Below are 14,885 nucleotides of genomic sequence, written 5' to 3'. Positions count from 1 at the left end.
CATTGCACAGCGCAATGTTCCATAGTCTAATTCTGACATTATTGTGCCCATTTTAGGTGCTTTCAGTCATGGACAGGGGTCTGCATGGGTATTCTGCTGTGGTTTGCATCTACAAGACCCATAGGAACTGAGATGCATTATGCGTGTTCTGACACTTCTCTAGCATGGCTAACATTAAGTTTTAATAGCTTTTTCTGTGGAATGGACTATGTAGGCTAACCTTCACTCTCTACATACATCATTGAGCATTGGGCATTGTTGACCTGTTACCCGTTTGCCTTTAGTCTTTTCTTGCAGCATCATTTACAGAATACATATCCTAAAACAACTTCTAAAGGTATATGAAGAATTGATTAATGAACTAATGAATATTGTAATAAAAATTGTACTTGGTCCTATTTTTCCTTAAGGATCTCTCTTGTAAATGTTCAGTCCTGCACATAAGCAGACACCCTTATTCAGCGATTTACAGTCAGTGGCTGCAGGAACTTAAATGTAGTCCATTTTATCCTAACATGACATCTCTTATTTAAACCAAAAATGCCAGATTTGGTTTTGTTAGTCCTCATGGTATCATTTGGCCATATCATACACTCCCACAGACATGTGAGTAGAAGATCAGATGTTGATATACCTTAGTGTGGTGTCTGTGCTCCCTTTGTGCATCAGTGAGCCTTGGCTGCCCATGATGAGCTTTCTCATGGGACTTCTTTTAATCCTAACCACTGCAGACCAGTCCAGCCTAGTCATCTAGATATCATAATCTGGTCCTTTTTTCATTTTAAGATGAAACAATTACCCCACTTGACATTTAAGTTGAAAATCAAATACAAATGTCTGAGTGTGCCTTCCACATCATGAATGTTTCTTATCCACAGGTTTTATCTGGGCTGAGATTAAGGAGATGTGGGATGGGGGATTTAATGAGTATGTCCATGACTGGTGGAACCTGATGGACTTTGCCATGAACTCCCTGTACTTGGCCACAATATCACTTAAGATAGTGGCTTATGTAAAGGTAAGCCTGATCTAACCCTTACTGACCAGAAATTAAGTCAGAGTAAAAGCATTTTTAATGTGGGAAAATGAAAAGAATACAATGTATATTTATGTAGGATTGTTGTTAGCACTGACGCACATGCTTCTATTAGTATGTTCATATGAGTATGTTCTATTAGTATGTTCATATGAGTGTCTCTGTGTGTCATTCAGTTTGACTTGACCACACTGCACTAAGCTCCAAACTGAGTGGATTTTGTTAGAGTGTGTGTGTGTGTGTGTGTGTGTGTGTGTGTGTAAGATTGGTGCGTGTGTGTGCTCGCATGCATGGATCGGTGGTTTCGAGGCAAAGGGGAACGTAGTCTTCATTTAATAAGATCTGCAGGAATAACACTGGCAGAATTTCAAGTGAGGCAAACCACCCATGCCATACAGAGAAAGAAAGAGGGGGTAGACTGATGGAGAGATTGGAAAAAGAGAGCGGGAGAGAGGATTAATGAACCCTTTTTTTGATCAGTGTTATAAAACGTGTTAAGGTAGCAAAATCACACATACTTATAATAGTTTCCAGTAAAAATTGTGCCCTCTTGTTCTAATTGCATGAGATACAGATCCCCCGTATTAAAATTTAATGTTAATGAACACATCTTCAAGACATGTTCAGTGCACTACACAGTATTCTTAGGACAACAACCATTGCAAATAGAACAATTAGACCTATTATATGGAACAGTTCTATGCATGTTGGATGAGTCAGATATTGAAATCTTGCTGTGACATGATCCAAGTTGCCAAAAAGATGTCCTGTTGTTATGAATAGGAGAGGAGGTTTAATGCAGCACTGATTTATTTAGTTAAAACACAAGCAGCAATAATACCCTGTCAGTCAAATCAGATTTGTCTGTTGAGTATGAAGATGTTGTTTATTGGACTGAAATGAGGATTCAGGCACAAAAATAAGTGACCAGGTATGTCTTGCCACATATTTTGCTCTGCAGCTTAGTAAAATAGTATTAGTTAGTTTAAAAATTTGTGTAAAAAGTGTTGAGGCTGTTTTTATGGTGGAATGGGCTTAAATTGCTTCAATAACATTTGCATATCTGACCAACAGTTACCATAGCCTGCATATGGGGCTTTTTACTAGTGTGAGATCAAAGGTCTCCTCTGGAGCTACATTAATAAATAGATAAGAAAAGAAGTAAACAAAACAATGAAAGGCATGGGTCTGAATCATCCAGAATGCACAAGTAGCTGTCAATCATCAGTCTCCTCCTAAAAGCATCAGTAAATACTGTGTATTGTGGATCATTAATTTCTTAAGATACAGATAACTATTAGGTCTGTTGTTGGTGCAAGCTGGAGTCACACCAGATACTGTAAGGAAAGGTTTACAAGCTGTTTCCATTGACTGATATGTAATGTGTTTTCTAATTTGGTACATTTGCTTTGAGTGTTCAAATCTCATATTTATGCAGATATTGTAATGGAAAACAAACATTCTAGCAGCACTTTAGTTGCTTGTGCAATTCTAACATAAAGGTTGGTATTAGGTGGCTGGTAATTATCTCTATTGATTGAATGCTCGGACAGACCCAGCATATGATTTTGGTCACAGTGGATGTAGTGAACACAGTGGATGTAGTGGCGTCTAGACTCCCATTTAATTACTCAATTAGCATAAAAAGAGGTGCTGTCTATGGTGCTGATTCCTGGGGTTTGAATGATTGGTTGTAATGATAGCGGAATGTGTTGTAATGTCATTGCCTGGATCCCATGCTTAGGTTCATCAGAAGCTTAAGAATAGTCTTTTAAAGCCAATTTTCCCAAAGCCACTGCAATATTCATAATCATTTTAACTTGCTGTGCTTCGTTTGTTGAAGGAATACTGATCTCATTTGAACTTCTTTTTTTTTTCTTATCCTTCTCTTTTTTTCATGTCCCTCCACCACTTCAATTTCACCAAATTGTCCATGTTCTCTCTGATTTAAATATTTCCTATACACCCATCCATCTCCCCAGTACAACAGCTCTCGGCCACGTGAAGAATGGGAGATGTGGCACCCAACACTGATCGCTGAAGCCCTATTTGCCATTGCCAACATCTTCAGCTCACTGCGCCTCATCTCCCTCTTCACGGCCAACTCTCACCTGGGTCCGCTGCAAATCTCACTGGGCCGCATGCTGCTAGACATTCTCAAGTTCCTCTTCATCTACTGCCTGGTGCTGCTGGCCTTCGCCAATGGGCTGAACCAGCTCTACTTCTACTATGAGACACAGGCTGCTGATGAGCCCAATCACTGTAAGGGCATCCGCTGTGAGAAACAGAACAACGCTTTTTCCACGTGAGTCTTCAATACACACACCACCTGCACATGTTCATGAATACACACAATATCATCATGTATAAAAACTAAATAATAACTGTTTATTGTCCGACATTATTGATCCATATGTGTTCTAAATGTATGCAAAGAGAACACCAGACAATGCCGCTGTCATACACAGAAGCACTCACACACACACACACACACACACACACACACAAAGAGCCAAGTGCTGATTTTGCAGTGCATCAGCCAAGTGCAGATTGGCATTAGCACCTCTCCCTCAAACACCACACCTTCATCGATAATCTATGGAGGTCTGTCTCTAGTGGTTATAAACATTCTGCTGGAGCAAAAAAAGAAAACCTCAGAAGAAGCGCTCTATGAATATTTATGATTAGAACGAGAGGAGCGAGTGAGAGAGAGAGAAAGAGCTTTCGGTTTTCTCCTGCTGAAAAAGAAAATGTCAGCAAAGAACAATTTGCATGAACTGTATATCATGCTGGAGATCTGAAGCTTTTAAAGGGCCACATGAAGGCTGCTGTAACCATGGCGAGGCTAGAAGGTGCGAGTTCAGGGGGTGTCAAGATGGAGTATGACACTGAGTATATGGCTAGCATGATATAATTTCTAAGAGAAGAGAGGTTACTCTGCAGGAGAAAGACAGAAGAGTCTGCAAGGGTGCAGGAGCTCCTCAATGAATTTTAAAACCAAGATTATAACATTAAAAAGAAGAAGAAATATAAGCAAAGAATGGACTATGGTCTTTTTCTCTTTCGTGTCTTCTTTCTTTCTTTTATCCATCATGAGAACCTTCCTGCCATAGTAATATTTTATCTGCCATCACCTGTCTTCTGAAGGATTTACCCATCTTCTGAACCATTTACAAATCCGCCTTCATCCCACTACACTGGGATCCCACTCTCTGTGTTCTTTGTTTCCTTGAATTTTTTTTTCAGAAAGTAATTTTCTTGGTGATTGAGAGACTATAAAATATTTTTGTATACTTCATACTGTACAGTAAGTATCACGCTGTGATGGGGAATGCAGGAACAGAAGGCAAATACAACGCATCTCTACGTACAAATCACTGAATATGAAAGTGTGCATGCCCACACACACAGGTGCATCACAGACATATGATGTGTCTTTGTGTCATGCACTGAAACCCACACAGTCAGACCTCCCCACATCTGGGACATATAGTACCTTTATGCTCCACTTAGAACCACTGTGATTTTTCCTGTATTGTCTCCATGGCAATGACAGGTAGATTAATGAGGGTCTGAACATACGTGGGTGTGTGAGTGTGTGTGTGTGTGTGTGTGTATGCATTTGTGATGATGTTTGTGTGAAATGCTGTGAATTTACAACCAATTCAAGGCTCATCAAATATTTAGCAGATCCTGTAGCTGAGAAATGAAAGCAGACAGTGAGGCAGACAAAGCTCTGACGCAAGCCCAACAGTGATTCCTGCCCCATGTCCACATTAAAAAGCAGTGCTGATGTAACATGGCTGATGTCACATCTATGCTGTTGATTTACATGAAAGAACACAATGGCAATCTACACTGGAACTTGGCTGAAAAATATACAGACTGTATATTTCTGGCTGATTATTTTTTGGATTATTAACTTTAATGGCGTGAATAGATTCTATTTCCCCATCTAATTGTCCTACTCCTCATACTTTGTTTATACTATCAGAATCAGAATCGTATTTCAGAATCAGAATTCGTATTTATTGGCCAAGTAAGTACAAGCACATACAAGGAATTTGATTCTGTTAGATGGTGTCTCTCGAGTACAGTGTAGAAAAAAACAACCACAATGTGCAAGGATGTGTGTAAGTGTTATTGTACAAGTTGTGGAATTTGTCTGTACTGTTTAAAAATAACTAGATCTACTGCGTATAAATAGGCAAAAAACTAAATCCTATATACAGATTGTTCATAAAGTGCAGTGTGCAATGTTGAAGGTCATTTGCAGTGTGACAGTTTGAGCTGTTTAGGAGGGAGATGGCGAGGGGGAAGAAACTGTTCCTGTGTCGGCTGGTCCTGGTCTGCAGGCTTCTATAACGTCTGCCAGAGGGCAGCAGGTCAAAAAGTCTGTGTTCAGGGTGTGAGGGATCTGAGATGATTTTCCCTGCCCTTTTCCTGGATCTGGAGAGGTACAGGTCCTGGATGGAGGGCAGGTGGGCACCGGTGATCATTTCTGTACAGTCCGCTGCAGTCTGATCCTGTCCTGTTTAGTGGCTGCTCCATACCAGGCGGTGATGGAGGAGCACAGGACAGACTCAATGACCGCAGTGTAAAACTGGATCTGCAGCTCCTATGGAAGACTGTACTTCCCCAGTTGCTTCAGGAAGTACATCCTCTGATGGGTCTTTTTGAGGACTCTATGAAGGGTGATCACTATTGTGGTTGTACATAATTTCACTGTCTGTCAAAGAATGTCCCATGATGTCTACATGCTAGATGACGGCTCCATTCATTATATTATATTTGGCATTTATTGTTATTAAGATCTTAAATTTATGCATTGATGTTTCATTGATATTTGATAAGGTGCCCTCTATATAAATATTGCTATGAAATAAATCAAGAAATAAATAAAATAGACAATAGATGCACGAATAAATGCCTAAGCTAATGTAAAGTCGTAATTAATTTGTTTTAGGGTTTTTGTTTCATATTTCTATATTTATTTCAGGTTTACTATTTTTATTTTTCATGTATTTCCCTCAAATTCTGACTAGGGCCTGCGATAAGGCATAACATTCTTATTACAGTATAAATGTAACCATACATGGTAGACTGTATATATGGCACTGCTGTTGCTAGTGGTCCTCCCTCCCGACATCAGCCCCTCCGACCTGCACAGAAGTACCAGGGCCGAACCTACCAGGTACGTGCAGGCCCTGTCTCTGCATATGCCCTCTGACGCTTCCTGCATCACTCCCTTCACCGCCATACTACAGGGTGGTCCCTTCTGGCGACGTGCAGTCCCTCCACTGCACGTCCCTTCCGTCAGTATGGGAGCTTTCCGGACACCTCACGGCTCAGCCCCTTCTGCGTCCATTGGAATGAGCAGGCCCTCTTCCTGCCCATTCCGGCAGAACCCTCATGCCACTGAGGGGGCTCTGTGGTGCTCAGCCCCTATGTACCCGCCCTCCTTACCGGCTGCCGTAGGGTCCAGCACAGTCACTTCCCCACCCAGTCCCCCCATTGGGAGGAGCCCCAAACCCGTGCTGCGACCCCCTTCAAAAAACTTTGAGAGAGCCCCCCCCGGCTGAACAATGCGGGAACAATGCGGGAGGTACGGGTGGCTGCCTGGGAGAGTTATCTGCAGCTGGCGGGGACACTGGTGCTGCGCTACCAACCTGCTGGGGGACACCTGGGCAGAGGGACATGGATTCCAGCACTGGAACTTGAGGGATGAGTTCCCAGTGAGGATGGCTCAGCACCACAATTGCTGGTTGGCAACTCCCTGTCACCCTGTTCCACCAGCTTACCCCCACGTCGCCATCTTCCTCCTCCTTGCTGCTCACCTCTTTACAGACCCAGAAGTGGTGGGGAATGACGCAGGATTCCTGCCCTGTCAGGAAGTGCATGGTGGGTGGTGCACACACTCACCCACAGCAAACCCATCTTCCGGGTGTCTGGGATCACTGCAGGGTCATTCACACCCCGGAACCCCCCCAACCCCACCCGCCCGCACTCATCTGCTGTGGAATTCTGTGCTTCAGGTGAAGCCAATCCAACCATGTCACAGCGTGCTGCATGTAGTAAACCTGGATGTGTGCAGTGCTTGAGGATTAATGACAGATTGAAGACTTGTTTTATTTTATTTATTGGGTCGGCAGTATTTTTAAGATTTTTCAGATAATTCGTTATTTAAAAATTATATTTAAGGCCTTTTTTAAACTTAGTTTAAATTTAGTTTTTTTAAAAATGTTGTACTGCCGTGCGCTCTGTGCTCACGCCAAAAAACTAATATCTTGTGATGCCAGTAGACATTTCAGGCTGGTTTCAGGCAGGTGACGCAATTTTGTCAATTTCACGAGGAGCGGTTATATCGCATACCGCATAATGTAGAATAATAAATGTTTTTCAAAAGGCTATAAATCAATTATTATTAATAATAATAATTCATTTATGTATTGTCCCATGGCTTTTTAAAATATTTTAAAATTTGTTTTATTCTTCTTTTCTTTCTCAGGTTGTTTGAGACCCTGCAGTCTCTGTTCTGGTCGATATTCGGATTGTTGAATCTGTATGTGACGAACGTGAAAGCTCGGCACGAGTTTACAGAGTTTGTAGGTGCCACTATGTTTGGCACATACAATGTTATCTCACTGGTGGTGCTGCTCAACATGCTCATTGCCATGATGAACAACTCTTACCAGCTCATTGCCGTGAGTATAATCACACATACGCCGTTAACTCCCATAATATTCTTACACAAATAGACCATCGCATTATGCTGAGTCTGTCATTCAGAGCATTTCAGCAATGTGTGGATCTGATAGGTAATATTTGAATGTTTTTCTTTGTTGAATTTGTCCTGACGTTTTCATGTAAGTAAATGTCAGTTTAAATGAAGAATTCGTCACTTAAGCTCAACCAGGTGTTCTGAACTAAACTCAATAAAAGTCACAAATGAATAATAAATGAATTGAGGATTTTAAATAGATGCCCCATTTGGTCATCCTTCATTTTACAAAATATTGTTACACTGTAACACCGCATGATGTGGTACAGCATATCACGTCAGAAATGTAGTACTATATTCTTAGCTTTTACACATGTGGTTAAGGTAATGCTGGAGGGCTGGATGGTATTACATTTACACAGTACTGTACTTAATGCTAGAAACTTCCCAATCATTGTTTTCTCAGGACCATGCAGACATCGAGTGGAAGTTTGCTCGGACAAAACTATGGATGAGTTACTTTGATGAGGGGGGGACATTGCCCCCTCCTTTCAACGTCATCCCCAGCCCAAAGTCTGTGTTGTGTCTGTGCCTGTGGGTCCATAGCCGAGTGTGTTGGAGAGGACAGACCCCACCTGAAGACTCTCACAAACATGACAACCTTAAAGAATTTACTGTAAGAGTGGCCACTTTAACCATACAGACTTACACTGACACACACATGTTGAGTCAGTCTACTTTCACAAGAACTAGTTTTTGGGATGAGTATTTTTACTGTTCAGGCAGAGAAAAATTGAGCAAATACATATAACGGACTGAACTTAAATACCCAAGGAGAGACAGAGAGTTGACAGAGAGCCACAAGCAAACTACTTAACCCCTGTGGCAAAATGCAGGTAGGGGCGGAGCTAAAAACAAACAAACAAACAAACAAAACAATGGTCTTAAACTGTTTGTACCAGTTTAAGATTGACATTCAATATGAATGAAGACGCAACAATGGGCTTAAACTGTTTAATTTGTGCCAGTTTAAGATTGACATTCAATATGAATGAGGGTGCACTATATATCCACTAACATATATTTCATGAACAGGAAATATGTTATGTGAACTGATGTTACGATGCAAACCGTGGATACCCTCTTGCTACCTTTTTTCATCTGTAATGATTATCTTGAAAAGTGTTACAACTTTCTGTGCAGCAGTATTGTGGTGGTTTGATTCCGGTGTGATTCAGTCTGATCCTAGCCTCAGGACAGGTGTCCTGGCTCATACTTGTGTTCGGCTGTCCAGGGTTGCCATGCAACCCTTGCACAACATTCCAGAGCTCCTTCACTCGCTCTCTTTTCTGGCTATAATACCCCACATGGACACACACACACACACACTCCCACACACATGCTGGTGTGTGTTGAGATCAAACCTGTTTGGTATTACATAAGAGAACCTACCTTAAGGCCTAGAAAGCAGAAGCAGGGGCTAAAGAGAACGGACAAGGGAAAAAACAGTAGGCAGCTATCTTTACATTTGATCCCATTCCAATGCTTTCAACGAACTGCAAATTTATGGGTGTGCGGTTCAGTCCTACATTTTTTTTGTCCTACACTTACATTGTTTGTGTTTATTTATTTCTCTCAATGAGCAGGAGAGGCATGCGGACAGGCTGATCCAAAATCAGCACTATCAGGTACGTAGTTTTATCTAAAAAATTATATCTTTATTATACTTTGTTCCTTTTTTGTTTTGTACATGTGAGATACAGGATTACTGTTCCCCATTGTTGTCTTTTTACTGACAATGACCATTATTTTCCCCAATTTATGACTCTCAAGCTGTAATTTAATTTTTCTGTCATATTTAGATTTTTTTAAAGACTTACTCTGACTAACTCTGATATTGAAACAGTGAAGATGCAGTGATGTATCTTCAGTGGTACTTTAAATTGTGTTTAGCAAGAGAAATTGAGGAAAAGACATGGAGGCAGTCAGAGGGAGAAATTGAGAGGCACTGATGGAGCACAGAATGAATGAGAGATCTACATCAAAACATCCAGATGCTCAATCTGTGAATAAAGTAGATTAGGGAATGTACTTTACATTCATGCCCCCCCCCCTGCATCTTGAATCATCATGTGCGTTCAAACACACACACTGTATGCCAACAGGAAAAACATCATTAGTGAGGGATCTGAGGCTACAGTGAAGGACGTTGGGCATGAGCCTCAGACATGGGAGCAGTTTCTTTGCTTTTTTATCCTATTTTAAGAGAGGCCTCACAGGCATTCATTTAAATTACCTTTCCTAATCGTCCAAATGGGCATCTGTTTATTTTCGGGGCAAACTTGGCATCAGTAATTTGCCCATAGCTCTTGTTCTCAGAGATCTGAGTCACCTCTGAAGATGAACCCACAAGCTTTATTAAAAAAACAGGGGACCAACATTAATAACAAGGATTGCTGCAGGATTTAATAAGAGCAGTAAGAAAATGAATGGTTTGTTTGAACCTGCACTTGTCAGTAAAATATATGTGTGCTGATGCATTGTGGAATAATTAGGTTCAAGAGTTCACTTTCAAAGAGGGATTTGTGTGAAATCCCATCAGTGAGTCAGAGATTGTTTTGTGTATTGTCCATATCTTTATTTCCTCAGCTGATTTATTTATTTTATTCATTTGTTTAATTATAGGGGTGGACAGCAAATAGAATTTGTTACTTAGCTGAAGTTGTTTTTTGTATATTCGTAATTAAGTATTTCCGTTTTTAAACTGCTAAACTACATTATGCCTTCTCTAATATTTTCTTACACATTCTGTGCACCTCAGTCCCAACTTTCCTTTTTTTTTTTGCTGAATGTCTGTAGGCAGCTTTATAAACAAGACTTGGATCCAAAATGAATGAATATTGTATCCAAATTGAAAAAACTTTTTGCTTGAAAGGTGCCCGGGGAGCAGTGTAAGGGGAGGGTACTTTGCTCAGTGGCACCTTGGTGGTTCGGGATTCGAACCGGCAGCCTTCTGATTACGGGTCCACTTCCTTTGGAACAGAAGTCCCCAGTTGTTGCATACTTACTCTAAACCAAATTTCAGGAAGTAAGAAAAGAATCAGCAAGAGTTGGTTCAGCTTCTTAAGTTCTACAAGCAGAACAGAGCCACCAACAGAACCCAGCACACATGTGAATGGCTGGATAACTCAGGACCACCTAAACTCCACAGTTTGTTTACTTTCATCCACCACCATTTGTTTTTTTATATTCTGCCTCCTGTCATTTGCTCTGCTCAGGAGGTTATCCGGAACCTTGTGAAGAGATACATCGCAGCCATGATTCGCAGTAAAAAGACGGATGAAGGCTTAACAGAAGAAAACTTCAAGGTTTCTTTTTTTGCTTTTAAAGAACTAGTATAAAAGTGAGGTGGGGAAGAGTCAGGACAGCCCTTTGTGCTACATTTCCAAGAAGACAAAATATAACTTGAAAGACATTGCCTCCACAAGTGGGTTCATCTCATGTTGAAAGCAATGCAGCATGTGGATTTGGATTTAGCAAAAGTTGTCCTTGTGAATTTGGGATAGCTATGTTTTTGTGTAGCCGGTTGTGTGTCAAAATTTGCAGTAAGCAACAGTGATTTCTTTAGTTTGATTTTTCTCTATTTTCATCTCTATCTGCAGGAGCTAAAACAGGATATTTCTAGTTTCCGTTATGAGGTTCTAGACATGTTGGGCAACCGTAAACTTCCACGTCGGAGCTACTCCACCAGCAGTGAGGCCACTGTCCGTGACGAGGCAAGTGATGACAGTGGCGACTTCTCCAACAACCGCCGTTCCAAGGACAAAGGAGATGGGGCTAAGGGTGTATCGTTCATTACATCAACCAATGAGAAGGCAGGCTTGAAGTCCAACTATGGTGTTTCTGCCCTCTTCCATTCAATCTCCGGGATCGGGGCGACTCCATCATTGATAGCAGATGAAGACAAACCAAAGAGCAATGGTGTTAGGAAGCTTCCACCCTCTTCTTCTCCACTGACAGTGTCAACTCTGTCGAGAACACGGAACCGGCTTCAAAGGTTCTCCAGTTCCAAGAAAGGCTCATTCAAACAGTTGGGACTACTGTTCTCACGCATGAGCAGTCATCTACCACAGCCCACCCATGTCTCCACGATGACAACCTACACCATCTCTGACGGACTCCTCCCCCAAACATCAACAGGCACCTGGCAGGACCTCAGGGTTGCTGCAGGAACCAGTCAGGTGACTCGCAGTGAGATTCACCTTAACAGAGTGGGCGTCGACAGCAGTGAGGCAGCAGGAGGGGTTAATACAGCGACTGGTACATTGAGAGCCAATGGGAGAGACCCATTAGCCATCTGCCCACCTTCTTCACTACACTGTGCTTCCAGTTTCACTGCATCCAGCTCTCGCCTCCTGGACTCCAATGAGGATGTCTTCCTTGGGTGGGTGGGACCATGTGATGGACTAGACTCCGCCTACTGGGCTGGAGAGCAGGAAGAGTCTGTAACAACGCAATTATAGAGAGACATCAGCTATCAACATGGTCAAAGCACTTTACCAACATCAATAATAAGACTACCCTTAATTATATTAATAATAATAAGGACTAATAATCTGTTATTCAAGATTATAATCATCTTTATTATTCTATTTAATACCTGAAGTTGATATGGCAAACTCGAAAAGTTTCCTAAAATGGGGGACCATGAATACAAACTGATCATGTCAATAAACACAAGGGCTCATGGGAAATTGAACTGGCTGTGAGGAGAAAAAAAGACACAGCATCTGCAATCCATTACAGACTGCATTTGTGTCACATTTAGACAGTTAGCATTTTTCATTTAAGACATTTATAGGTTGAAAAAAAATAGTCACACATTGACATAAACACGTATGTTACTTTAAGAACAGGAAACACTCTTTCCCATGTTCACAATAAATCAGTCCTATTTACCTCCCCCTTACCATGTATTACAAGTCTTTTAACCTGTGACCTCCAATAGGATTGTCACACTTATTTATGTATATTACCACTGATATTGCCTCCAGGTTGAGTATCCCCCAGGACCCAAGGGAGTTCCTCTGTTTCTCCAAATCTTTATACACGCTTGCATACACGGTTTCATTTGCCTGAGACCTTACTGGTCTATAATTTGAAGGTTACAACTTGTGCAAAATCACCCATATGCTGGTTCATTTTTACCAAATGCATAAAGAATGTGTTTAATGAAAATAATATTTATCAGATTAGCCTCAGGAGGATCAATACTGTGTGTGTGTTTGAGAGAGAGAGAGCTTGAGAGCAGAGATATTAATAAATGTAGCAGATCCATGACATATCGGAAGATATATAAAAGTATTGCAGTATTCATGCATTATTCAAAGAGGTCCCTCCCCTACAATCTGCCAGCAGAAACACCAATTTCTGTCAATGTCTATCCATTGGATACATTTGTTTCCCATTCTTGTACTGTGGATTGTGACCAGTTGGGCCTTAACAGTGTCCATATGGTGCAGTTTGTTTGTTTGGCTTCTTTGCTGCAGAGAGCTGCAGAGCTGAATCAGCAGTGACTGCAGATCTACTTTTAAATTCATTACATTTTAATACACCTTCAGCATTCTGCTAACAAACCAGAGCAAGTGAGCTCCAAAAGCACATTTTTTCGTTCCAGAGGTAGTGTTTCAGATGTAATCATCCACTTTAATTGGAATAAAGCAACTTTATTTTACACAATGTACAAATACGTGTTACATGCATCCCTCTGAGATCCCTGTATTAAGCTTACAACATTTACAGAAATGTTTCTTCATTTTAGTCCTTCCTAAGTAGCAAATGGTCAGTGGGACACTCCATCTAGATTTTAAAGTCTCAGACCCAGCAAAATGGTCCGGGGAGATCTGTGAGACCTGAAGTCTGTTTCCACTCTTTGCTAGAGCAAGGCCAGAGTGAGAAAGCAGGGCTGAAAGATGCATGTGCATTTGCTCATCTCTTGCAAACAAATGGTTGTGTATTCATTACTGGAGTATTGAACAGTGCTGCATTCATTACTGAACTGTCTTGGGAATGAGGAATGTGAATAATGATGATATGTACACTGTCTTTAAACTACCTTGAATAGTTTTTAAAAAACTAGCTTTGTCCCCTAATAACGACATATGGCCTGCAACCCAGAATTCGTGAAACTGAGTTTCACAGTGCTCCTGTGAATAATATATTTCTTTCATTATTATTTTGTTCCTTGAAAGACATTTAATAAGGCCAGAGATGCAGGGATAATTACTGATCAGTGCCACTACTGCAAGGCAGCTCCACATGCAACGATAAAAGAATGCTAACTATAAATGACATGCATATGACTGATTATATAAAACTTGAATTAAACAAATAATCCTCTGTCTGACTTTTTTTTTTTACTGTTTGATGCCTACATATGCCTACGTATGTATTCTGGCAACAAGAATGGGTTCACAATACATAATCCATTATAAGTATTAAATGTATGCAGTAAAGGAGTAGTGCTAAAATGATCAATTTCATTAAGGAGAGGGATCCGATGATTAAGTGTGTCATTTCTGTTATGTTAGCACTTTCTGATGTTTGTTTCACATTTTGTATGTTTTCATTACCCCTTGTTCCTCTCTCTTTCTCTCACTCCACACTCTTTTCTCCCTCACTCCTTTTCATTCCCTTTAGGGCTCCCAGCAGAGTATAATATTGATCCACCCAGTTGACCAGAATCTCTCATTACACACCACCCGCTTCACACACTGGCTCTACACACTACACATATACCCAAATATTGTTTGCACATTTTGTGGTGAGATAAAATCAGCCTCTTCAGACATCTCAGTATTCGTTCCCATGACCACAGGTCAAGAGTGATATAATGCACATGTAGTTCTGCTAGGCGCACAGACATGCGTACAAATGCATGCACCCTCAGCCCCTGGCAAGATTCCTCTGCATGTGTATGCTGGTGTTTGTCTTAACACTGATCTAAGTATAGGATGTGAATCATTCCCTCAAGGACAGAAAATGAATCTTTGTGGTTGGAAGTGAGATGATAGGAGAAGGCCTTAGCACAACTCAAATATTTTTTTTTATTATTATTATTTTTATTGT

The 14,885-nt window shown here is 41.0% G+C and overlaps 1 protein-coding gene across 1 annotated transcript in view; it reads left to right on the top strand.

Moving 5' to 3' along the window:
* trpc5a (transient receptor potential cation channel, subfamily C, member 5a) overlaps nt 1-14,598 on the top strand; it is a 47,988-nt gene extending 33,390 nt beyond the window's left edge. Inside the window, exons 5-11 of the mRNA XM_028976560.1 lie at nt 879-1,018; nt 3,019-3,341; nt 7,545-7,740; nt 8,224-8,433; nt 9,404-9,445; nt 11,036-11,125; nt 11,420-14,598. Coding sequence (XP_028832393.1) covers nt 879-1,018; nt 3,019-3,341; nt 7,545-7,740; nt 8,224-8,433; nt 9,404-9,445; nt 11,036-11,125; nt 11,420-12,280 — 1,862 coding nt within the window. The 3' untranslated portion in view covers nt 12,281-14,598. The remainder of the gene's footprint in view (nt 1-878; nt 1,019-3,018; nt 3,342-7,544; nt 7,741-8,223; nt 8,434-9,403; nt 9,446-11,035; nt 11,126-11,419) is intronic.
* The last annotated feature ends 287 nt before the right edge of the window (nt 14,599-14,885 follow it).

The sequence above is a fragment of the Denticeps clupeoides genome, chromosome 1 (assembly GCF_900700375.1).
Source record: "Denticeps clupeoides chromosome 1, fDenClu1.1, whole genome shotgun sequence".
Lineage (NCBI taxonomy): Eukaryota > Metazoa > Chordata > Actinopteri > Clupeiformes > Denticipitidae > Denticeps > Denticeps clupeoides.
Note: the sequence above shows the minus strand (reverse complement) of the source record. Positions and strands in the feature narration are given on the sequence as shown.